This window comes from Nerophis ophidion, linkage group LG02, assembly GCF_033978795.1.
Source record: "Nerophis ophidion isolate RoL-2023_Sa linkage group LG02, RoL_Noph_v1.0, whole genome shotgun sequence".
NCBI lineage: Eukaryota > Metazoa > Chordata > Actinopteri > Syngnathiformes > Syngnathidae > Nerophis > Nerophis ophidion.
Genome location: NC_084612.1, coordinates 26,193,370 through 26,219,649, shown reverse-complemented (window position 1 = coordinate 26,219,649; position 26,280 = coordinate 26,193,370). Strand labels below are relative to the sequence as shown.

Here is a 26,280-nt window from a genome sequence, read left to right as displayed (position 1 = left end):
TGACTCTTACCATAATATGTTACGTTAACATACCAGGCACCTTCTCAGTTGGTTATTTATGCGTCATATAACGTACACTTATACAGCCTGTTGTTCACAATTCTTTATTTATTTTAAATTGGATTTCAAATGTCTATTCTTGGTGTTGGATTTTATCAAATAAATTTCCCCCAAAAATGCGACTTATACTCCAATGCGACGTATATTTGTTTTTTTCCTTCTTTATCATGCATTTTCGGCCGGTGCGAAGTATACTCCGGAGCGACTTATAATGTGAAAAATACGGTACTTGGCGAATATCCAGGCCACAAAATGCAAATGGGGTATTGTTGGCACTTTTTGGATGGTTGGGAGTTGGAAGAGTGGCCGTGCCAGCAACCTGAGGGTTCCTGGTTCAGTCCCCACCTTCTACCAACCTCGTCACAACCATTGTGTCCTTGAGCAAGACACTTCACCCTTGCTCCTAATGGGTCGTGGTTAGGGCCTTGGATGGCAGCTCCCGCCATCAGTGTGTGAATGCTTGTTTGAATGTGGAAATACTGTCAAAGTGCTTTAAGTACCTTGAAGGTAGAAAAGCGCTATACAAGTATAACCCTTTTTTTTTCATAAATGGTTGAAAAAGACACAATAGACACAATGACGTCATGGTTCCTATTGGTTCCATTGTAAGTGGAGCTTTATTTACGTTTATTTACAGGTTGGAATTTGTTAAAAAAAAAAAACATGTTCTTCTCTCTCCTAAGGATTGTGGATTTTAGGCAAAATTCTGTGTCTGAACATAATATTATTTGTTGTGTGTGTGTGCGTGCGTGTGTGTGTGTGTGTGTGTGTGTGTGTGTGTGTGTGTGTGTGTGTTAGTGGGGCACAGCCTAAAAAGGTCGGACCAACAAGAGGGTGGGATATAGTACTTGCAGCTTAATTAAAAAGCAATCGTCTTTACTATATTTGGTTTAGCTGAGTGTACAGCAAATGTATATTGTACAGTTTTGTCCAAAAAGCGAGTCAACCCTCGCCAGCAATACCAACAATAATCCCAAATGAATTTCCTTTGAACGCCAACCCCTCAGTCAGTAACCTATTAGTCTTTGAAGAGCTTTCTTGGAAATCCTTCAAAGTGTCAGACATCTACCAACAAAATCTTCTATTTTCATCTTCAATCTTTGAAAAATGGACATTTCACAGAGGTCAGATAGCACAGCTCTCTGGATGACACAGATATGAAACTGCCCTCCATTTTCTATTTCTACCCAACAATTGCTCCTGCAACACCAAGCCCAAGTCGGATTACTCCGTCCTCTCCTTTCCCCCTCGGTCACCCGCCTCTCTTTCCCCGCAATTTTGTGATAAAACCTTGTTCCTGCAATGTAATACCCCATGCTCAGAGTCCATGTCTATCTTGCCCTCTTGGTCCCATTCCTCATCTCTCCAAACATGCTGCTGTGTTCCCATTCTAAAGTCTAGTTGGCCTTTCAGAATTAGACATGTTTTCTCTGTTCCCATCTACTTTAATCTCTATCTGATTTTAATCTTAATCCACTATTGCCTTTCTTTTTATCCATCATTCTCATACAACACAACACAAACACTAAACTTTGTATTATTTTCAGGGTAAACATTGACTGACCTTATGCATTGGCTTACATGAATGTCAATTAACCTAATGAATGGTTTGTTTATATATGAAAATCAAGGGGATTCAGACCACCCCATTTGTCGCAGGGTTTACCTGTCACACGGAACGTGACAAATGGGGGGGGGGCGTGCACTATCCACTATAGCCCCCAGATGGCAGTAGAGAATAGATGATCTTAGAATTTGTTTTGTGGCAATTCCTATTTTGACCACAGCATCAGTTCAGTTCAGTTTCAGTTTATTTCGAACATGCATACGATACAATGTAATGTAAGTAGTAGGAAGAAGCAGAGCTTATTGAATCCTACCCATTTTCATACCATAGCAATGTTATCCCATGTCCTTGTTCTCTGTAACAGAACCGTGAATGAATGGATAACAAATAAAAAAATATACCATAGTAAGTCAACAAATATTAAATACATAAATAATTTTTTTCTAAAAACAAAAAGGGTAACACCATAATTCATCATAATTCTTGTTCTGTGTACTTTGTGAATACTTGTAGTTTGAACAGTCGCTTAAACTGAATCATATAGTTGCTTTGTTTGATTTATTTGATTATTCACTCCATAATTTAATTCCACATATGAATATGCTAAAAGTGTTAAGTGTTGTACGAGCATACAAATGCTTTAAATTAGATTTCCCTCAAAGGTTATATTTGTCCTCTTTTGTTGAGAATAATTATTGTTCTATAATTCTAATAACGTTCTATGTTCTAATAATTATTCTTTTGGAGAGTTTGCTTTGTACATAATTGTAGCTGTTTGCAAATGCACCAAATCGTTGAATTTCGATATTTGGGATTCCATGAGTAAAAGGTATGTATGTTCTCTAAAACCAACATTATGTATTATTATAATTGATCTTTTTTGTAACACTGTTAGTGAATGAAGCGCACATTTTGTAGTTGTTTCCCCATATTTCTGCACAATAACTCAGATATGGTAACACTAGTGAGCAGTAGAGCATATGAAGTGATTTTTGGTCTTGAACATCCATCCATTTTCTACCGTTAATTCCCTTTGGGGTCGCGGGGGGAGCTGGTGCCTATCTCAGCTACAATCGGGTGGAAGGGGGGGTACACACTGGACAAGTCGCCACCTCATCGCAAGTCCAACACAGATAGACAACATTCACACACTAGGGCCAATTTAGTGTTGCCAATCAACTTATCCCCAGGTGCATGTCTTTGGATGTGGGAGGAAGCCGGAGTACCCGACCGGAAACCACGCATTCACAGGGAAAACGTGCAAACTCCACACAGAAAGATCCAGAGCCCGGGATTGAACCCAGGACTACTCAGGACCTTCGTATTGTGAGGCAGACAAACTAACCCCTCTTCCACCGTGAAGCCGGTCTTGAACATGTTTTGCTTTATTTATTATTGGCATGTTTCTTGCTACTATATTATGTATAGTTTTACATTAGATTTCCAGTTCATTTTATCATCTATTATTACACCCAACAATGTGTTTTCTTTTACACTTTCAATATCTACTCTGTCTATTTGGAATTGTGTTTGACTTTCCCTTCTACTGTTAACAAATAACGTTATTTTAGTTTTACTGAGATTCAAACATAGTCTGTTTTTGTCAAACTAAATTTGAATGTGTTCATTTCATCTGTTACTGTTTGTGTTAGCTTTTGTGTTTTCTCTCCTGAACAAAACACAGGTGTGTCATTTGCAAATAATACTAACTTTAAGTGCTTTCTAACTTTACAAATATCGCTTGTATAGAGATGGAACAATTTTGATCCAAGTATTGATACGCCACAAAATATTTTCAGCTCTGTAAAAGTGTGTTCGCCTATCTTCACATATTGATTCCTGTTGGTTAAGTAGCTTCTAACCCAGTTCAAGACCAAACCTCTGATTTCATACCGCTCTAATTTGTTCATTAAAGTATTGTAATTGATAGTGTCAAATGCTTGTGTTAAATCCATAAACACTGTTGATGTGCACTGTTTACTTTTATTGCATTAATAATCACTTTTTTATTTCAATTAATGCCATTGATGTTGAGATGTTGGCTCTGTATCTGTATTTGTAGTCTGTGAGTTTTTCTTTTTCATTAATTAATTTGTTTAATCTGTTGTCAAACAGTTTTTCAATCATTTTAGAAAATTGTGCAAGTAGGGAAACAGATATGTAGTTTGTAGACTGGTGTTTGTCACCAGTCTTATAGATCAGTAGACTTTTGTTATTCCCAGATAGAATTATCTGGGAATTTGCCTGGTTTAAATGATAGGTTGCTGATATATGTTAAAGGTACTGAAATCTCTTCAATAATCATTGTTATTGTATCAATTTTGTTGCAATCAGTTGAGGTCTTAGATTTACTTTTTTTCAAAATATTGATTACTTACGCTTTTGTCACACCTTCTAGGAACATAGAGTTCGGGTTTCTATCTATGGTGTCATTCAAGTCCTTAACTGACTCCGGATCTGGAATATTTTCCTCTAGATTTGGACCAATGTTCACAAAGTACTTATTGAAGCTTTCAGCCACTTTGTTCACATTGTCTTTTTTTTACATTTCCATCCAAGACGTATTTAGGATGGTCCTTTTTAGGAACATTTTTAATAATGCTATTTAGGATGCCCCATGTTGCTCTCATATTGTTTTTGTTCTGGTCCAATAATTGTATGTAATATTCTTTTCTACATGTTCGAAGTATGCCAGTTAGCTTGTTCTTATACGTTGTGTACTTGTTTTCTGCTTGTGTAGATCTTTGTGTTGTACATTTTCTATGTAGTGTATTCTTCTTTTTGCAAGCATTTTTCAGTCCTATGGTCATCCATGGTTGATTATTTGTATTTTTCTTCTTACTAAGTTGTTTCAATGGAAGGTATTACAAAAATGCAATATGCATCATTTACATCATTTTCACTGTAGACAATGTCCCAACTATGTTTTTTCAAATCATTTTGAAAGCTGTCATACTTTGTTCTATACATATTCTTCAAAAGTATTTATTTCATCAATGTTCCTCTTCTTGTAGTTTCCGTCATAGATTATGAAAACTGGCAGATGATCAATAATGTCGCATATTAGCAGGATGTTGTTTAGTGAGGTGCTCGTTCATGTACACATTTGTGCCCTTCAGCTATTTTCCCTGTGTCAGCAATGCCATTTTGGATTTCCTGTTGGCGACCTTAACAATGGTGACTGGTGTGGTATTGTTGTCTCTTCCATTCAGTGATATGCACGGATCAACGGTGTTAATATCGACATCAATTCTCTTTGATTGCAGAAAGTTGACCACTTGTGGCTCCCTTGAAGCAGCGTCCATGTTATCTGGTTCTCTTCTGTTGTCAACTGCTCTTGCATAGGATTGATGATTGACGCGTCGCCCTGCAATGATGATATCATTCTGTCGTGTAAACTGATCCATTTCCTCTTTAAAGTTTTCCAAATAGCAATATTCAATAGATTGTTGACATCTTGTTGTCTGGCATTGGGCTGTTGTCTCAATGCAGCCATCTCCTCCCTGAAGTTCTTCAAATCAGTGTTATCTTGTTGTATAGCGCGCTGCTGCTATCTCCATTGTAATGGTCTCCACAACACTGCTCTTGTCCCAATGGGTGTAATGGGTTGTTGCATGGTATGCAACTGTTGGCGCAACAATGCATTCTCCTTGTTCAGTTTCTCCACCTCCTGCTTTAAAATGCATTCATTTCTTCTCTGAACTTTCTAAATTCCACTATATCTTCAAGATTTGATATTCTGTCTTTGATTACCTGTTCTTGGATATCTGCAATATCTGTTTGTACACCTTTGATCATCTGTTCCTCGAGAGTGTTAACCTTGCTTTGTAGAGTTCCTACCAACTTTTTCCAGTCTGGTTCCACACCTGATAACTGTGTATTACCCCGTTGGCGGCTTCTTTTCGTGCTCAGCGGCGAAGTGGAGTCATTGTTGTTGTTTGCTTCTGGTGTTTTTTTGTTTTGTTTTGCTTTGGGGTTTGTTCCCACTTAATTTTGCACCAGCCAGAGCTGTGGCCGCCTTTCTTGTAGATCATTTCTAAAATATGTTCAACTCTTTCGTTTTTGTTGTTTCGCTTTGGGTTACTAGGCAACGGCTTTGAGCTATCATTTAGCCAGTTAGCCCCCGGCTTTCCGGTGCTTTCGATTCGCTTATTTTAGCGAATCTGTGTCTCCCGCTGGCCAGAGTTGATGTTGAATATGTTAGCAAACTGTCTTGCTGCCGTGATCACAATCAGTAGTCGGAAATGACAGTTTAATTAAGCAAAAACTATAGTGTCGGGAGCGGAGCTCTTCCAGTTTACTTCCTCCCTTGGAATCAGGAAATTACGTTGAGTTGCTATGGAGAGTGGCGCTTCTCATCATTTTCAGAAGACTACATTGCAAAACGATCACACCTCCCACCCCTTCACAAAGCAAAATAGGTACGTAAAAACCTTTTAAGTATTTCAATTAATGTTCTGAAAAGGGTAACCCGTCTATACTCACCTAAGCAGCGAGGGGTGGGTTTGCCCCAGCGTCCATCATGTTGGCATGTGAGGACTGCAGAACCCAGCAGGTAGAAGCCTCGTTTACAGTGGATGGCAACAGTTACACCATAGCTGAAGACTTCTGGGTAACGTAGGCCTGACTGCCGAACACCATTCTCTACATGTCCAGGATCCGAACAGTTTACCACTGCAGTGACAGACAAATGAAAACGTGAGAACCTGTGTAGTTTGTGCAAACTATGCAAAGTATAACATCATGTTTGCCAATTCAACCTGAAATTCATTAACAGTGAGGCGAAAAAGTATTTAGTCAGCCACCGATTGTGCAAGTTCTCCCACTTAAAATGATGACAGAGGTCTGTAATTTTCATCATAGGTACACTTCAACTGTGAGAGACAGAATGTGGAAAAAGAAATCCAGGAATTCACATTGTAGGAATTTTAAAGAATTTATTTTTAAATTATGGTGGAAAATAAGTATTTGGTCAACCATTCAAAGCTTTCACTGATGGAAGGAAGTTTTGGCTCAAAATCTCACGATACATGGCCCCATTCATTCTTCCCCCCTTAGCAGAAAAACTGCCCCAAAGCATGATGTTTCCACCCCCATGCTTGACTGTAGGTATGGTGTTCTTGGGGTGCTACTCAGTATTCTTCTTCCTCCAAACACGACAAGTTGAGTTTGTACCAAAAAAAGTTATATTTTGGTTTCATCTGACCACATGACATTCACCCAATCCTCTGCTTTGGGGCTGTTTTTCTGCTAAGGGGACAGGACGATTGATCCGTGTTAAGGAAAGAATGAATGGGGCCACGTATCGTGAGATTTTGAGCCAAAACCTCCGTCCATCCGTGAGAGCTCTGAATGGTTGACCAAATACTTATTTACTACCTTAATTTACAAATAAATTCTTTAAAATTCCTACAATATGAATTCCTGGATTTTTTTTTCACATTCTGTCTCTCACAGTTGAAGTGTACCTATGATGAAAATTACAGACCTCTGTCATCATTTCAAGTGGGAGAACTTGCACAATCGGTGGCTGACTAAAAACTTTTTTGCCCCACTGTAAGTGTGTGTTCGAATGTGAAGGCAACCTAGTGTAGTGTTTATCCCATAGTGGGTCTGGACCCCATGGCAAGCAGCAGGGAAGATGTTCATTATTTGTGCCTTGATGCTAGTATTCATGTTAGAACGAAAAACAAGCCTGCAGCTAGGTGGCAGCAGTGCTCAGTCTAATCAACATCCATCCACCCATTTTCTCACGCTTATTCCCTTTGGGGTTGCGGAGGGTGCTGGTGCTTATCTCAGCTACAATCGGGCGGAAGGCGGGGTACACCCTGGACAAGTCACCACCTCATTGCAGGGCCAACACAGATAGACAGACAACATTCACACTCACATTCACACACTAGAGCCAATTTAATGTTGCCAATCAACCTATCCCCAGGTGCATGTCTTTGGAAGTGGGAGGAAGCCGGAGTACCCGGAGGGAACCCACGCATTCACGGGGAGAACATGCAAATTCCACACAGAAAGATCCCGAGCCCGGGATCGAACCCCAGACTACTCAGGATTTTCGTATTGTGAGGCAGACGCAGTAACCCCTCTGCCTAATCAACAGTCTCCCTGTTTTACTCAGCAGAAGTAGTAAGTACACAGGGAAATGCGTGTGGAGTTAACAGAAGTGAAGAGAACGAGACAGTAATGAAAAAAAAGGAGTTGTCAGCGCCATATATAAAGAAGTAACTCACTCAGTGTGTTGTACAGAAAGATAAAATAATATTAATAAGTTGTCAAAAGTAATTCAATCGGGGGGGAGAGGGGGGGTCACAACATTTTCTGTCCCCCATGTGGGTCATTGACAGAAAATGATTTAAAAGCACTGCCATAGAGGAACAAAGAACGTTTCAGCATCATAATTGACAGCTGCTGCTGAGAGGAGAGAGGTGGGGATAAGAAAGAAAATAATGAGGGCGCTGCAGAGAGCAAGCAGGCAGGAATAAATCCCTTCAATGAAAGACCCATGTGAGCAACTGTGCTGTATCGATCTGCATCCTGTGATCGGGCAGAATGTCCGAATGTGTGCGTGTTTAATACATCATAACGGCAACAACACCACAATGTCTGTGGAGGTTGGGAATGTAACAGACAGGCACGGTCAGCTGAGACTGAATTCCTAAAATGTGCTTAGCCGTGTGTGTGTGTGTTTTGTCTGAATTGTGTTTTGTGCAGTCACAACATTAGGTACACCTGCACACTTAATGATATCCCAAACAGGATGTGTATTGCTGTATCAAAGGTTTTGCCATAGCAAATCTAATAATGGACACTGCGAGCCAGCAGGAGCATAATAATTTGTTATGCGGTAACTGATCGGTACAGGGAAATGATGATAATATGCAAATGTAAGTGGGGCTTGTTGCAAATCAATAGAAAAATATGCACACTAAAAAATAAAATGTCTCTTTTCAAATGTCCCTCTTACTTTGAATAACTCCAGCATTGAGGTTCACAATATGAACTGTGTATGTGCTTCTGACCTTTGCAGAGAGGTAGGGGGCTGCTCCACTGGCCGTTGAGTCGACATTGAGCACGTGCATTTCCACTCAGGATGTAACCTTTATTGCAGGTGAAGTTGACGACGTCATTGAGGTTGAACTCGCTGCCATTTGTCCGTCCATTGGCTGGGTTGCCGGGGTGACCGCAAGTGATGGCTGAGGGTAGGGATGAGAGATTTAAAGATCGACTGTCAATCCAATGCAATACATATTTTTAATTGTAAGACAAGCATTGCCCTGAGCGGTACACTTTGTTAGATACATCTGCACAACACAATTGCATCTGTCTTACGGCTGTTGAATTTTGAATTGCAATTAATCACATTTTGTCACATAGCGACAATTGTGATGATATTTAATCATGATTAATCGCAAACATGATACGTATGTTTGTTATTATTTTTGTTCTGTTTATCTTATTAAAAAGTACACCTTACATTGGAATATAATTTTTTTTTATTTATTCAAAGTTATTTATTTAAAAGTATGTACATTTTGCTTTTTTAAACAGCACAAAATGAACACAAACAGACACACACACATGATGCAAGACATTTTCCACCTGGGGTCTATTTTCATCCTTAAATACTCTCTTTTTCTTTTAATGAAATACATCCATCCATCCATCCATTTCCTACCGCTTGTCCCTTTTGGTGTCACAGGGGGGTGCTGGAGCCTATCTCAGCTGCAGGCAGGGTACACCCTGGACAAGTCGCCACCTCATCACAGGGTCAACACAGCGGCATGGCGTAGTGGGTAGAGCGGCTATGCCAGAAACCTGAGGGTTGCAGGTTTGCTTCCCACCTATTGACATCCAAATCGCTGCTGTTGTGTCCTTGGGCAGGAGACTTCACCCTTGTCCCCGGTGCCGCTCACACCGGTGAATAAATGATGAATGAATGATTGGTGGTGGTCGGAGGGGCCGTAGGCGCAAACTGGCAGCCTCGCTTCCGTCAGTCTACCCCAGGGCAGCTGTGGCTACAGATGTAGCTTACCACCACCAGGTGTGAATGAATAATGGGTTCCCACTTCTCTGTGAGCGCTTTGAGTATCTAACAATAGAAAAACGCGATATAAAATGTAATCCATTATTATTATTATTATTATTAGATAGACAATATTCAAACTCACATTCACACACTAGGGCCAATTTTAGTGTTGCTAATCAACCTATCCCCAGGTGCATGTCTTTGGTGGTGGTAGAAAGCCGGAGTACCCGGAGGGAAACCTCGCAGTAACGGGGAGAACATGCAAACTAATGAAATACATATAATATAAAAATTGTATTTTTAATAAAAATGTTTCCCACTACTTCTGTCACTAGTTCACTTTGGCTCGTCACTCAGTTGTTTGTCTCTGGGTTCCGTCGTAGTTGCACATGCGTCATTTGCACGTGTTTGGGGGCGTGCCAAGTAGACTGGGAGCGTGTTAACCAGAAACCATCATGTCCAAAAGAACTACCTGCCAACGCAGTCATGTATTGCTTCCTCATGGAAATAAAAAAGCAAGCCCAAATAAGCAACAACACATTCAAAAACAAGCCCCGTTAACCTCAACTCATGCAATTTGCAAAAAAATAAAAAAAAAGCTAGGAACTTTAATCGGTTATAACTCAGAGCGATGTGGTTGGATATAACTTTTGTCTTGTGGAGACAGCGACTTGCTAGGGCTTTGAAGATACTGATTTGTTTATCTATTTCCTCTTAGTATTTGTTCTTGTGGCTCAATATCAGCTGCTTTTCCACCACTTCGGAACGGACCGAGAGTCACACAGGACACACATTAACGGTGTGCTCAGTGTAGCTCAGTTGGTAGAGTGGCCGTGCCATCCTATTCACTCCCGTTGTGTCCTTGAGCAAGACACCCACCAGCTCCCAGTGCCACCCACACTGGTTTAGATGTAACTTAGATATTGGGTTTCACTATGTAAAGTGCTGTATAAAGATTATTCACTTCACTTCAAATCAATCCTGCGATTTAAAAAATTGTGCTGTTAAGACACTTTTGTTAACTTGTCATTATTGTTTTAATTTTGACCGCCCCCATAATTATATATATATTTTTAAATTGATTGTACACGTAAATGTAATTTTGTGGCAAATCAATCAATCAATCAATCAATGTTTACTTATACAGCCCTAAATCACTAGTGTCTCAAAGGGCTGCACAAACCACTACGACATCCTCGGTAGGCCCACATAAGGGCAAGGAAAACTCACACCCAGTGGGACATCGGTGACAATGAATATAATGTTTACAAAGTACAAAGAAAAGGAATCCTGATAAACATTTTGAACTTCATTGAAAATTTGATCATCTTAGTCATCTCATTGTGTTATTCAAAACTTAACTTTTTTATTGTTCATTGATTTCAATTCTGTTACAACTTGAGAACAGGAAGTGAACCGACGTGTTATTAATTGCTATGATATGGGAAAGTGGTAGGATAAAATAAACTCTGCTTCTTCCTACTATGTTTTGGACATGTTTTATATGAAAGTATGTATAGATTATGTGAAATATGTGGATCATATTGTAAAGGCTTGCATGCTCGAAACAAACTTAAACAACAACGACAAAACATGAGTCTATTTTTAGCAGATATTCATTTGTCTTAGTAACTTTCACCCATTGTGTAAAAGAAATGTCCATGCTTACACAGTGTTCTGTATTAGTTATAGTCTGCACTTACGGACACAAACAGGTGTTGTTCCAGACCACCGATGGTCTTGTTGGCAGATTCTGACTGATGTGCCAATCAGCCGATATCCCAGCATGCACTGGTAGACTACTGTGTCGCGGTAACTTGAGCCGTCACCGCTAATGTGCCCATTGACGATAGGATCTGGAGAGTCACAGTGGCCAGCTAAAAGAAAGAAAAAACATTACATTACAAAAAAAAACAACTAAACAAATTAGGTGCAGAATTTTTTTGTCCTTTAAGAACTTTTTTGCTGCATTTTGCCATAGTTATTTTTATATTACTCCATTATACATGATCCACTCTAGCTCTAAACACAAATACCAAACATATAATGCTTTTGTTTGTTATTTCAACATTTCGAAAACCTTTTGACCAAACTATGACACAGCTTTAAATTAGCAGGAATTTGCATAACATGAGTTATTAAATTAATTTAAACATGTGACATTATTTAATCTGAAATGAGGGGCGACTTGTCCAGGGTGTACGCCGCCATCCGCCTGATTGTTGCTGAGATAGGCACCAGCGACCCCCGCGACCCCAATGGGAATAAGCGGTAGAAATGGATGGATGGCCATTATTTCATCAAAATACTTCTAAAAGGGTCACAAAAATAATAATAATGATAATAATAATAATCCACCCATCCATTTCTACCGCTTATTCCCTTTGGGGTCACGGGGGGCGCTGGTGCCTATCTCAGCTACAATCGGGCGGAAGGCGGTGTACACCCTGGACAAGTCGCCACCTCATCGCAGGGCCAACACAGATAGACAGACAACATTCACACTCACATTCACACACTAGGGCCAATTTAGTAATAATAATAATAATAATAATAATAACATTACATGTTATGTCTGTTTAGGACTGATTTCGAGGGGGAAAAAAAAAATCACGTTTTTTTTCACCTTAAACAACGTCATGACTTTTAAGTACAGTTTGGCTTTAAAGATCATTCAAATCCAATGTGTTAAAACAATGTGTATTTTTTGACCATTTAGAACATTAATTAGACATAGAAATACAATAAACAGAAAACTAATGTTATTGTGAGCATGCCCTAAGCTTTGTCCACACATGCAACAGTCAGTGCTTTGAATCGTCAGTGCTTTGAGGCGGTATTAAACATTAAGTAATAAAACGTCTCAGTGGTACAATACATCATTTGAGATATTTGGGGCATGTATATAGATTATCTTTTTCTTGGTTGATCTCATTTCCGTGGTTCAAACCATGACACTTGTTGCATCTACATGTACTGTACACATGGACAATTGTATTCGAACAGTTGACAAAGGAAATGCAACAATAAGATTGAAAGTGATTTCATTGTAATACTAATTGCAAAAATTAGAAATAGCTTGTTGCGTTCGGACACAAATCACCAGTTATTTTGAAGAGGAGCAGAGAAACAGCCCAAACGCTTCCACCTCTACATTTGACTGATGTTGTTGTTAGGGTCTTATTCAGCATGTTTCTGCTTTCAAACACATTGAGTCAGATTGATGCCACATAGCTTAATTTTGGTCTCCTGTGACGAGAACATGTTCTTCTAAACTTTTTCTGGATCATTCAGGTGTTATTTGGCAAATTTCAGATGGGCTTGTATACTGTATATGCTGTCTTAAGCAGGGACCTTGTCGTCACCCTCTATCTCAAACTCAGACCATTACATCAGGGGTGCTAAAAGAGTTTGCCCCGAGGGCCGCATCCTGAAAACTCAAAGAATGCTGACAGAGAGTGTTATTATTAATAGCAGTATTGTAGTTATTAGTTACATTTATTACCCCTTTGTTTAGTTTTTTAATGATTTATTTTATTTCCTTATTTAATTAATCTATATCACAGGGTTAATATATATATATATATATATATATATATATATATATATATATATATGTCTTGATTGGATTATCAGTGCTCGATACGTGGTGGAGCGCAATATGTAGGTGTGGGAAAAATCACAAGACTATATATATATATATATACATACATATATATATATACACACATATATATATATGTATATATACACATATATGTATACATACACATATATATATATATACATATATATATATATATATATACATATATGTAGGTGTGGGAAAAAATCACAAGACTACTTCATCTCTACAGATCTGTTTCATGAGGGGTTCCCTCAATCATCAGGAGATTTTAATGGAAGCATTCACATACAATGGTTTATATAGAGCACAGAGTGGGTGGGTACAGGCAGGCGTAGGGTGTGGTGAGTGGCTCATGTGTTACCTAGGAGGTGTTTCCGTCTATGGCGGCATGTTGAAATGATTTCACTGCGCTTGTTGAGAGATGATAGATCTGGATGATATATAATAAACAGTTTCTCTTTTAAGCATAGGTTGCATCTTTTATTACCACTGTTGTAAGGTGTGCTGGATGCAAGAATTTGCCATGTTATTGAATATTCAACATTATTGTCTTTGAGGTTCCAAATGTGTTTGCTGAGTTCTGTAGAATTCTGCAAAGTCTGGTTTCTAAAGGAGGCGTTGTGATTATTCCATCTTGTTTTGAACGCTCCTTCGGTTAATCCTACGTACGTGTCGGATGTGTTAATGTCCTTGCGTATTACCTCTGCTTGGTAAACGACTGATGTCTGTAAGCACCTTCCGTTGAGAGGGCAATCAGGTTTCTTGCGACAGTTACATTCATTATTGGTTTCAGAGTCGTTTAGTCTGGGGGTAGGCAGTCCTTTTGCAATTGCTTTGTTGTGGTTTGAAATGATTTGTTGCATGTTATTCATACAGCTGTAGCTCAATTTAATGTTGTTCTTGTTGAATATTTTTCTTAGGGTGTTGCCTTTGGGGAAGTGTTTGTCGATCAGAGTGAGGAACTTGCGGCCGATGTTGGTTGAGACGTCTTTGCTGAATGGCGGATTGTACCAGATGATGTTGTTTCGTTTTCTGCTCTTTTTTGGTTGGTTTCCTGGGGTGGGTTCATAGGTGAGGGTGAAGTTGTATCCACTTTCATCAAATGCTTTCTGGTACGGGGGGGTTGCTTGGTCGAATTCAGCTTTGCTGGATGACAGCATCGATAGTCTTTTATTAATTCCGGTAGGTATTCTTTTCGTGGTGGTGGGTGGGTGGTTGCTGTCGTGGTGCACGTATTGGAGTGTTGTGTTGGGTTTCGTGAATGGTTGGTAGCTGTTATTTCTCAGGTTGAAAGTGACGTCGAGGAAGTTGACGGTTTGCTTGTTGGCTTCAATCGTGATCCGTAGGCCGTTTTCTTTGAAGATTTGGCATATGCGCTTCTTGGTGTTCTCGCTGCTCCTTGGCGAGGCGCGGCACACTGCCAGTCCATCATCACAGTAAATACCAAGGTTCAGGTTGAGGCTAGCAAGCTGGGAGAGGAGGAAACTCCCAACGAGTTCGCACGTTTCTGCGCCGTCAAAACTCCCCATAGTAACGTCAAATGTTGAATTGTTCTTTTTTTGCCATGGTGTACTGTTGTGGATGAGTATGGAGTTCTTTGCGTGGATGATGATGTTTCTTTCGTTGCCTGTGATTGAGTCGTAGTCCGAGGCGAAGTTTAGTGCTTGGGTCAGTAGGTCTTGCGTGATGGAAGGGTAAAATTCTTCGATGTCGAAGGAGATAAAGTTGTGTTGTTGTTTGTCTTGGATGTTGTTGAACCATTTGATTACTGCTGCTGTATTTCTCCATTGGTTGAGTGGTGTTTTGTCCTTGATTTTTGCGTTGATTCTGTCCAGGATTATTTTGCTGATTTTTCCTATTTCGGATTTAGTTGGGTTTATTAGTCGGCATGTTGGGTTATTTGCGAAGTTGGGTTTGTGGTCCTTCAATGTGATGAAGGCTTCTTTGTTGGCTGTGGTGTCCACCCTGTCCTCAATGTCCAGTTCGGTTGCGATCCGCTTGTTTTCCAGGTGGATGTTCTGTAAAGTGTTGGGTTGCGCTTTTTTGTATGATTTGGTGATGCTTTTGTCCAGTAAAGAGTTATGTTCTGGTATGTCCATTCTGTAGGAGTTTTGACGGCGCAGAAACGTGCGAACTCGTTGGGAGTTTCCTCCTCTCCCAGCTTGCTAGCCTCAACCTGAACCTTGGTATTTACCGTGATGATGGACTGGCAGTGTGCCGCGCCTCGCCAAGGAGCAGCGAGAACACCAAGAAGCGCATATGCCAAATCTTCAAAGAAAACGGCCTACGGATCACGATTGAAGCCAACAAGCAAACCGTCAACTTCCTCGACGTCACTTTCAACCTGAGAAATAACAGCTACCAACCATTCACGAAACCCAACACAACACTCCAATACGTGCACCACGACAGCAACCACCCACCCACCACCACGAAAAGAATACCTACCGGAATTAATAAAAGACTATCGATGCTGTCATCCAGCAAAGCTGAATTCGACCAAGCAACCCCCCCGTACCAGAAAGCACTTGATGAAAGTGGATACAACTTCACCCTCACCTATGAACCCACCCCAGGAAACCAACCAAAAAAGAGCAGAAAACGAAACAACATCATCTGGTACAATCCGCCATTCAGCAAAGACGTCTCAACCAACATCGGCCGCAAGTTCCTCACTCTGATCGACAAACACTTCCCCAAAGGCAACACCCTAAGAAAAATATTCAACAAGAACAACATTAAATTGAGCTACAGCTGTATGAATAACATGCAACAAATCATTTCAAACCACAACAAAGCAATTGCAAAAGGACTGCCTACCCCCAGACTAAACGACTCTGAAACCAATAATGAATGTAACTGTCGCAAGAAACCTGATTGCCCTCTCAACGGAAGGTGCTTACAGACATCAGTCGTTTACCAAGCAGAGGTAATACGCAAGGACATTAACACATCCGACACGTACGTAGGATTAACCGAAGGAGCGTTCAAAACAAGATGGAATAATCACAACGCCTCCTTTAGAAACCAGACTTTGCAGAATTCTACAGAACTCAGCAAACACATTTGGAACCTCAAAGACAATAATGTTGAATATTCAATAACATGGCAAATTCTTGCATCCAGCACACCTTACAACAGTGGTAATAAAAGATGCAACCTATGCTTAAAAGAGAAACTGTTTATTATATATCATCCAGATCTATCATCTCTCAACAAGCGCAGTGAAATCATTTCAACATGCCGCCATAGACGGAAACACCTCCTAGGTAACACATGAGCCAATCACCACACCCTACGCCTGCCTGTACCCACCCACTCTGTGCTCTATATAAACCATTGTATGTGAATGCTTCCATTAAAATCTCCTGATGATTGAGGGAACCCCTCATGAAACAGATCTGTAGAGATGAAGTAGTCTTGTGATTTTTTCCCACACCTACATATTGCGCTCTACCACGGTATCGAGCACTATTCTCTGGATAATCCAATCAAGACATATATATACATATATATACATACATATATATACACACATATATATATATATATATATATATATATATATATATATATATATATATATATATATATATATATATATATATATATACATATATATATATACATATATATATTGTATTTCCTTGAATTGCTGCAGGGCATATAGTATGCGCCTGCCTTGAATTACTGCTGGGTCAAACTCGCTTCGCAAAATAATTAGCTTATGCTTAGTATTACCACCGGGTCAAACTCGTGACGTCACAACTGACACTTCCCCTGTCAACATTTTCAAAATGGAGGAGGCTGATTTCAGTACCGGTAATTTGAAATCGCATAAAGGGAAGAAGATTAAGAGCTATTCAGTAGGATTTGAGGTCTAAGCTATTGAATACCGGTATGCTAAAAAGAACAGTAAGCAACCATGTTTTATTAATACACCTGTGGAGCCGACAGACAGGCAGGGCATGCTGGGGCATGCCAAGATGGCGGCAAGGAGATGGCGACCGAGCGGAGAGGAGGAGCGGAAGAGTAACCTGGACTGAGGTTTTATTGAAAAATAAATAATGTCAAACTGCTCAAGCCATGTCCTTCCTTGGTGGTCCTGGGAACCCGCAAGAGGACAGCTTGAGACTGTCACAATACCGTAGCTGCGTCTGTCAAATATGATTCATTAATGACTCCCGCCTCCTGGTGGTAGAGGGCGCTAGTGATCCTTCTTGCGACTACTCGGCTGCAGAAGAAGTGAAATGAGTGACGTGATATGTGCTGGAGGAGGTAATAAAGGAAGATCTCCATCGAGACATAGAACTGAAGAAAGATAAGGAAGACTTCTATAAACAAGTTATTGATGCTTTTGATCAGAAGGAGCTGGCATGGACTATATTTATAGGTAAAGGTAAGACCATAATACCGTTATCTTTTATTAAATGTGCTTTTCATGATAGTGTGAACGTTGTCTGTCTATCTGTGTTGGCCCTGGCACTTACTGCATGCTTTGGGTAAGTGCCGGAGTGAGAAGAGGTTTTAAAATAATTAGCACATGCTTACTTTTATTGCATGCCTTTGGTAAGCGCAGGAGTGAGAAGAGGTTTTAAATTGATTAGCGCCCCGGCGGCAATTCAAGGAAATACGGGGTGTGTGTATATATATATATATATATATATATATATATATATATATATATATGGTAATATATATATATATATATATATATATATATATGTATATGTCAGAGATGCGCGGTTTGCGGTCACAACTGCGGAGTCCGCGGATAAAGCGCGGGTCGGGCGGGCGACATGACGAAAAAATTTATTTTAAATAGATTCGGGCTGGTGGCGGTTGAACCAATTCGGAAATATATATTGTAATAATCCCTGGAATGTAGGCTCATACAACTTCTTCGTTTGTCATGTCTTTATTGCACAAGATGTAATACAACCACACAACAGCTCTCATGTCTCTAACGCTTTTCCCGGGACAACTCGAACTCTCACTTCCTGTCGATAACGTCACTTCCCTATCTCTCCCGGAAGTCCCGCCCCCCAGCCAAAGTCATTGGCTAACACCCTGTAGCCAGCCGCTACATTATACACAGTTAAATGTTATGTCGAAGAGGTTCATTTAGCCTACTGACGTGTAGTTATAAATGGTTGATTTATATAGGCTAGTAGGTAAAGTGTTGTACCTGACAACACTTGATGGTACAATCCATAAAACACATCACAGACGACGTCACGCTAATATCACGTGACACCTCTGATGAAGGCTGCAGAAGCAAGGTGTTGTCAGGTACAACACTTTACCTTACCAGCCTATACAAATCAACCATTTATAAATAGTTAAATGCTGTTACCCACATACGAAAAACGAGCAGCACTCTTTGAAACAGTATGTGGACATACTTTTATTTTGAAGCGTCTCGTTTGGTCTGTCGACGGATATAAGGAAGCTACTTCCGGGTATGGCCAATGAGGTATTTGTCATTTGTTGGTATTTTACTTGGTAAAATGTTTGATCCGCATGCTGTGCATGTTATTATTTTTACGTTTGTAACGTGCTTTATTTATTACAGTTTTCAGGGTGAATTTGAAGGGAAAGGAAGCCTTCCAATAAATCAGTTCAAGAAAGCCATTGTGTCTGTGCTATTTGGAGGGAGTTACACTTTCTAACCTCACTAGTGCCTTGCATCATCTATATTAGACATACAAGAACGGGCGGGTGTGGGTTTGATGAAATGTTGGTTCGGGTGGGTGGCGGGTGGATGACGACTTTACTGATCGGGGTTGCGGATGATATAATTGCCTATCCGCGCATCTCTAATATATATATATATATATATATATATATATATATATATATATATATATGTGTCTTGATTGGATTATCCAGAGAATAGTGCTCGATACCGTGGTAGAGCGCAATATGTAGGTGTGGGAAAAATCACAAGACTACTTAATCTTTACAGAACTGTTTCATGAGGGGTTCCCTCAATCATCAGGAGATTTTAATGGAAGCATTCACATACAATGGTTTATATAGGGCACAGAGTGGGTGGGTACAGGCAGGCGTAGGGTGTGGTGATTGGCTCATGTGTTACCTAGGAGGTGTTTCCGTCTGTGGCGGCATGTTGAAAAGATTTCACTGCGCTTGTTGAGGGATGATAGATCTGGATGATATATAATAAACAGTTTCTCTTTTAAGCATGGATTGCATCTTTTATTACCACTGTTGTAAGGTGTGCTGGATGCAAGAATTTGCCATGTTATTGAATATTCAACATTATTGTCTTTGAGGTTCCAAATGTGTTTGCTGAGTTCTGTAGAATTCCGCAAAGTCTGGTTTCTAAAGGAGGCGTTGTGATTATTCCATCTTGTTTTGAACGCTCCTTCGGTTAATCCTACGTACGTGTCGGATGTGTTAATGTCCTTGCGTATTACCTTTGCTTGGTAAACGACTGATGTCTGTAAGCACCCTCCGTTGAGAGGGCAATCAGGTTTTCTTGCGACAGTTACAAGGAATGTAACTGGAATGTAACTGTCGCAAGAAACCTGCTTGCCCTCTCAAAAGTGCAAGCGGTAGAAGATTTTCCTCATAACCTCCACTGTTAAGGCACTGCAGGGGTTTTTGGGCATGATTATTTTTTATAATCGGTTCATTCCTCGCGCAGACTGATTGACTATGATTCAAATTCAGGGACGGCGTGGCGCAGTGGAAGAGTGGCCGTGCGCAACCCGAGGGTCCCTGGTTCAGTCCCCACCTAGTACCAACCTCGTCACGTCCGTTGTGTCCTGAGCAAGACACTTCACCCTTGCTCCTGATGGGTGCTGGTTAGCGCCTTGCATGGCAGCTCCCTCCCATCAGTGTGTGAATATGTGTGTGAATGGGTAAATGTGGAAGTAGTGTCAAAGCGCTTTGAGTACCTTGAATGTAGAAAAGTGCTATACAAGTACAATCCATTTATCATTTATTTAAATAAATACCACGCGCAAAACAACGTGTGCAATCTATGAAGTAGCATTAAATAATAGTAGGCTTATTGCGTGTGATCTACTAACAATGCGTATGCATTTGAAAAGTGGTGCAGACCGCTTTATTTAAATGAAGATTTAGCATGTACTATTCGGGGCATAGCCACATACAAACTCTCATTTACTGCACATTCATGTTATCATGCGCCTACATTTGGCATTTGGTATGTTTTCAAACAAGCAGAAGACATCTACTACTTTTTATGAGCATTTTAGAAGTATTTGTGCACTGCATTTACATTTACACCACTTTATTTTTCTTTTTTTTAATGCTTATGGTGGATTCCAGTGAAGCTGTGCTCAAGACACAAAAACATATTACTTGATTAAGTTTTTTTTTATCATATAGGATATATGTCAACAGTACATATTATTTGTGAAAAACAAAAATCTTACAAAAAATACTAAATGACTCCAAAATGCATTATTTGAATTTGTTTAAATCAGCCCTTTTAAGTTATAAAAGGGTGTTGCTGAATAGACGATGTGTCTATTTTATATTTTTTTTTTATCTCTGACTCTCCAAATATGTTCAATTGTACACGTGTGGTGGAGGATTCTGTCTTAAAAACACAAGCACTCCTCTTTCACCGTCGTCAGTTTGCTGAAATAACGCTCCAAAAACAATGTTGATAAATCACATTGCTCATGCTAAATAATGATATTTGCAATTTCTCCTTCAGGGAATTTTACATATTAAATGAGACAGAGACACAAAATCGATTGCACGCCTAATTATGCTCACTTAACAGACCCAAACCACTTTGCACATGTTTAATAGATCAGCTTTGTGAGTGCTATCAAGTTTGGACATGTTTTAGTACAGGCAAACATTTAGTAAATCAGGCCCTTCATTTTTAGTGGGAGCACTGCTTTTGTACTATTTTTCACAAATACAACTTTAAATATTTAGACTTACCTAGACACTTGGTCTCCGAACCACTCCACAGCCCGTTGGCTCCACATTCTCTTACATGTGATCCCACTAATGTGTAACCATGGTTACACATAAAAATCGCAGTAGCTCCAAATGTAGTCAGTGTGCCGAGTTTGGTGCCAAAGGGAGGAGAGGGAAGATCTCCACAGGACAAAACTACAAAGTATAATCAGGAGAAAAAAGTCCCATTGATCATTTTCAATTTATTGACTAAAACCACAATAGGCTGTCAAAAAGTTATTAATATATCTTACTCTTGCATGTAGCAGGGCCATCTGACCCCTCCCACGTCCCGTTGGCAAGACAGCGCAGTGTCCGATGTCCCACCCCGAAAGAGTATCCTGCTAGGCATTCCAGCATGACCACAGAACCAAACTCTCCCAGTGCACCAGACAGCAGACGGTGGGTCATGTGATCTGACAATGTGCCCTCAAGGCTCGGACAGTGGATGGCTGGGGAAAAAATGTAAGGTCAAAAGATGAGAATTAATGAGAAACATCAGTCCATGAATCGATAAACCAATCAATCAATCATACTGTATTTGTACAGTACTTTTCATACATATAAAATAACTGTACAACTCAAATATATATACATATATACATATATATATATATTTGTATGTGTATATATATATATATATATATATATATATATATATATATATATATATATATATATATATATATATATATATATATATATATATATATATATATATATATATATATATATACACATACATACATACAAACCCTGTTTCCATATGAGTTGGGAAACTGTGTTAGATGAAAATATAAACGGAATACAATGATTTGCAAATAATTTTCAACCCATATTCAATTGTATGCACTACAAAGACAAGATATTTGATGTTCAAACTCATAAACTTTATTTTTTTTTGCAAATAATAATTAACTTAGAATTTCATGGCTGCGACATGTGCCAAAGTAGTTGGGAAAGGACATGTTCACCACTGTGTTACATCACCTTTTCTTTTAACAACACTCAATAAACGTTTGGGAACTGAGGAAACTAATTGTTGAAGCTTTGAAAGTGGTATTCTTCTCCATTGTTGTTTTATGTAGAGCTTCAGTCGTTCAACAGTCCGGGGTCTCCGCTGTTGTATTTTACGCTTCATAATGCGCCACACATTTTCGATGGGAGACAGGTATGGACTGTAGGCTGGCCAGGAAAGTACCCGCACTCCTTTTTTACAAGTGCGGGTTGTAACACTTGTCTTGCTGAAATAAGCAGAGGCGTCCATGATAACGTTGCTTGGATGACAACATATGTTGCTCCAAAACCTGTATGGACCTTTCAGAATTAATGGTGCTTTCACAAATGTATAAGTTTCCCATGCCTTGTGCACTAATACACCCACATACCATCACAGATGCTGGCTTTTGAATTCTGCGCCTATAACAATCTGAATGGTTATTTTCCTCTTTGTTCTAGAGGACATCACGCCCTCTTTTTTCAAATATAATTTGAAATGTGGACTCGTCAGACCACAGAACACCTTTCCACTTTTCCATCAGTCCATCTTAGGTGAGCTCGGGCCCAGCCAAGCCGGCGGCGGTTCAGGATATTGTTGATAAATGGGTTTTGCTTTGCATAGCAGAGTTTTAACTTGAACTTACAGATGTAGCGACCAACTGTAGTTACTGACAGTGGTTTTATGAAGTGTTCCTGAGCCCATGTGGTGATATCCTTTACGCAATGATGTCGGTTTTTGATGCAGTACCGCCTGAGGGATCAAAAGTCCGTAATATCATCGCTTATGTGCAGTGATTTCTCCAGATTCTCTGAACTTTTTGATGATTTTACGGACCGTAGATGGTAAAATCCCTAGATTCCTTGCAATAGCTCGTTGAGAAATGTTGTTCTAAAACTGTTCGACAATTTGCACACAAAGTGGTGACCCTCACCGCATCCTTGTTTGTGAATTACTTAGCATTTCATGGAAGCTGCTTTTATACCCAATCATGGCACCCAACGGTTCTCAATTAGCCTGCACACCTGTGGGATGTTCCGTATAAGTGTTTGATGAGCACTCATCAACTTTATCAGTATTTATTGCCACCTTTCCCAACTTCTTTGTCACGTGTTGCTGGCATCAAATTGTAAAGTTAATGATTATTTGCAAAAAAAAAAATGTTTATCAGTTTGAACATCAAATATGTTGTCTTTGTAGCATATTCAACTCAATATGGGTTAACAGTGATTTGCAAATCATTGTATTCCGTTTATATTTACATCTAACACAATCTCCCAACTCATATGAAAACGGGGTATGTATATATATATATATATATATTTGTATTTGTCCTGTAAAGATACTAAAGGGTGTTGTCAGGTGTTGATTTATATGTCCATATCTGCTGTAGAGATTTACTTTAGAAAAAAGAAGTGTGGGATACTTCTCTTTTCTAAACTTCCTAATGGAAATGACAAAATAAAAACAATCCTTAATTTGAGTTAAAAAGGAGCTTGTTTTTTAAATATCGGAAGGTTGTTTGCACCCCTGAGAACTATCGCCAGGCTGTCCCGCAATTGGGGGATAAAAAAACAGTATAAAAACAGAATGTGAGGATAGAGTCATAGCAAAATATCAAGCAAACATGTAACCTTTGGTTAAAAAACATTAACATTAACAGCTGTGGCTGTCGGCAACCTCCAGATTTAGTTTTTATTGACTAATCTCAGACAAGATGGCAGCAGCTGTACTTGAAGTTCCATGAGAATATGTTAGCTGTGCTGTTTTTGTCAGCCGTCGGTGTGAAACGTATGCGTGCTGCACTTGCTGCACTGTTGATTATCAGTTGTATCATTGCTAACTGGGCAGTATAAACGTACTACTATTACTACAGGGCTTCCACTTGATGTCATTGAATGTGGCGCGCCGCCATGGCATTTTTGTTACTGCCAGACCTTGAAAATAAAGTAGTTTTTTTTTTACTTGAAAAAAAAATCAATGTACTATAATATATTGCAGCCCCCAGACGAAAACACACAAAGTCTGCCGCTATTTTTCACCTTAATTACCAATTTTATGATAACAAAACGGCGCAATTCCAACAGTTGCAAACACTATCGTCACCGCGCTTCCCCAGACACACAACAATGCCTTCCCCTTCTGCGGCAATCACCTTTCAGACATGAACAATGTGTTTGCAAACATGGGAAAAACTAGCATCAAATCCAAACCACACAAACATAATACATGAACATGGTCGTTACGCTTTGAATTAATATAAAGCCTATTATCTGCGCACTATTGACAAGTGATGTAGTGAAAACTCGACTACCAAAAAAAAAGACTTTGATTAACAAAAACCGCGCTGTAAATGTAAACAAAACGCACGCCATTGACTGGAGCTTAGTCAGCATGTCTGCAATGTGGACGTACAAACGTACTTTCAATATATCACAGATACACCCACGGACAGCCATCTACAAATGTGCAAACATTAAAAGGACAGTGGGGGCTTTCGAGAAGAGAAAGTCCAACGAGAGCAACAGCCTCTTTCTTTCGGGAGATTGAGCGACAGAAGTGTAGTCTCTAAACACGGGTACAGTCTATAATAACACCAGAAAAAAATGCTGAATTTGTTGCTAGTTGTTTTTAAGTAATTAAAAGCCTGTAAACACTTAAAACTCACAACAATGTACACATACAAAATTCAGCAACAATTGACAATATGGCAAAAAGATATAATAAATATGTTAATAATAATAAATAATAACAGATTTGTTTTAACATTTGTGTATACATTTCTGAGCCTTTTTAAAGAAAATCACATCATCATAGCAAATTATGCAAATTGCTCGATGACGTCATGGTGACGACACCCGAAACCACACCCTCATCGCCACAGGTATCTTGGCAGTTAAAGGGAAACCCTGTACTAGTTTTTTAATTGTATTTTTGCTGTTATTAGTTTTGTTGCTGTTGCGTTGTGTATTATACGTCATGAACTTGTGATTTCATGTGTTTCGTTTTTCTTCCTGTCAAACTGTCTATTTTTGTTCCACCTCCTGTTTTGGTTGTGTCTTGCGGCGATTTCAATACAGTTTCTGTGTACTGTTTTTCACACGTGCTCATGATTAGTGATCAGGGTACTCACCTGCCTCTGATCCCTAATCAGTCACATCTGGTGTGTTTGTTTATTGTGAGTAATGTTCTCTGTTGTGCCTTTTGGTCTTTTTGCTTATTAAAACAATTTTTTTTTACTGCGTGTCGCTTCCCGTCACTGCATCCTGGGATCATGCTAACTACTGCCATGCAGGTTTCTGATATTATACTCGTTAATAAATGAACATGCTGTGTTTTCCGATAATTATTGGAATTAAAAAGTAGTTATATGTATAATATATATGTCGAGAGGCGGAGCCGACGGGCCGACAGCGGGATAGGACAAATCATGGTCCTACCCAAGATGGCGGCCAGGAGGCGGAGTATGCAGCGGAACAGAGAGGCGGGGCGCGCATGGAGTGCCGCTGCAGCGATCAGAGCCAGGTGCGTAATTCACACACCTGCTCTGATCGCTGCAGCCGCCTCACTGTTCCGCTGCATACTCCGCCTCCTGGCCGCCATCTTGGGTAGGACCATGATTTGTCCTATCCCGCTGTCGGCCCGTCGGCTCCGCCTCTCCACATTATATAATTGCATTTAAAATTTAGCAAATAACAGCCTCTCCAATTTTTGTCAGCTTACAAATTATACAGCTTACAAATAAGAATTAACATTGATGTTATTGTCATTAAAAGCATTTAAAATAAAAATGCCACATAGATAGAAATATAATACTTACGGAGACATTTAGTGAGTGAGGCAGCATTACTCCAGCTGCCATCCTCCAAACACACAGCTGTCGCTGGAAGATTGGGGTCAAGGTGGTAACCATGGTTACATCGGTAGGTCACTTGACTGCCCACAGTGTACTGGTTGAAATGGAAGCTGCCATTGCCTGGTGATTGAGGGATCCCACAGGAGACGGCTGCCAATCATAATTA

The 26,280-nt window shown here is 39.7% G+C and overlaps 1 protein-coding gene across 1 annotated transcript in view; it reads right to left on the bottom strand.

Annotated features, from left to right (window-relative positions):
* The window catches only part of LOC133538691 (CUB and sushi domain-containing protein 1-like), a 1,135,806-nt gene that overhangs the window by 71,058 nt on the left and 1,038,468 nt on the right, over window positions 1–26,280 (bottom strand). Inside the window, exons 53-58 of the mRNA XM_061880405.1 lie at window positions 26,079–26,264; window positions 21,516–21,713; window positions 21,244–21,417; window positions 11,369–11,542; window positions 8,659–8,832; window positions 6,113–6,301 (exon numbers count right to left, since the gene is read on the bottom strand). Coding sequence (XP_061736389.1) covers window positions 6,113–6,301; window positions 8,659–8,832; window positions 11,369–11,542; window positions 21,244–21,417; window positions 21,516–21,713; window positions 26,079–26,264 — 1,095 coding nt within the window. The remainder of the gene's footprint in view (window positions 1–6,112; window positions 6,302–8,658; window positions 8,833–11,368; window positions 11,543–21,243; window positions 21,418–21,515; window positions 21,714–26,078; window positions 26,265–26,280) is intronic.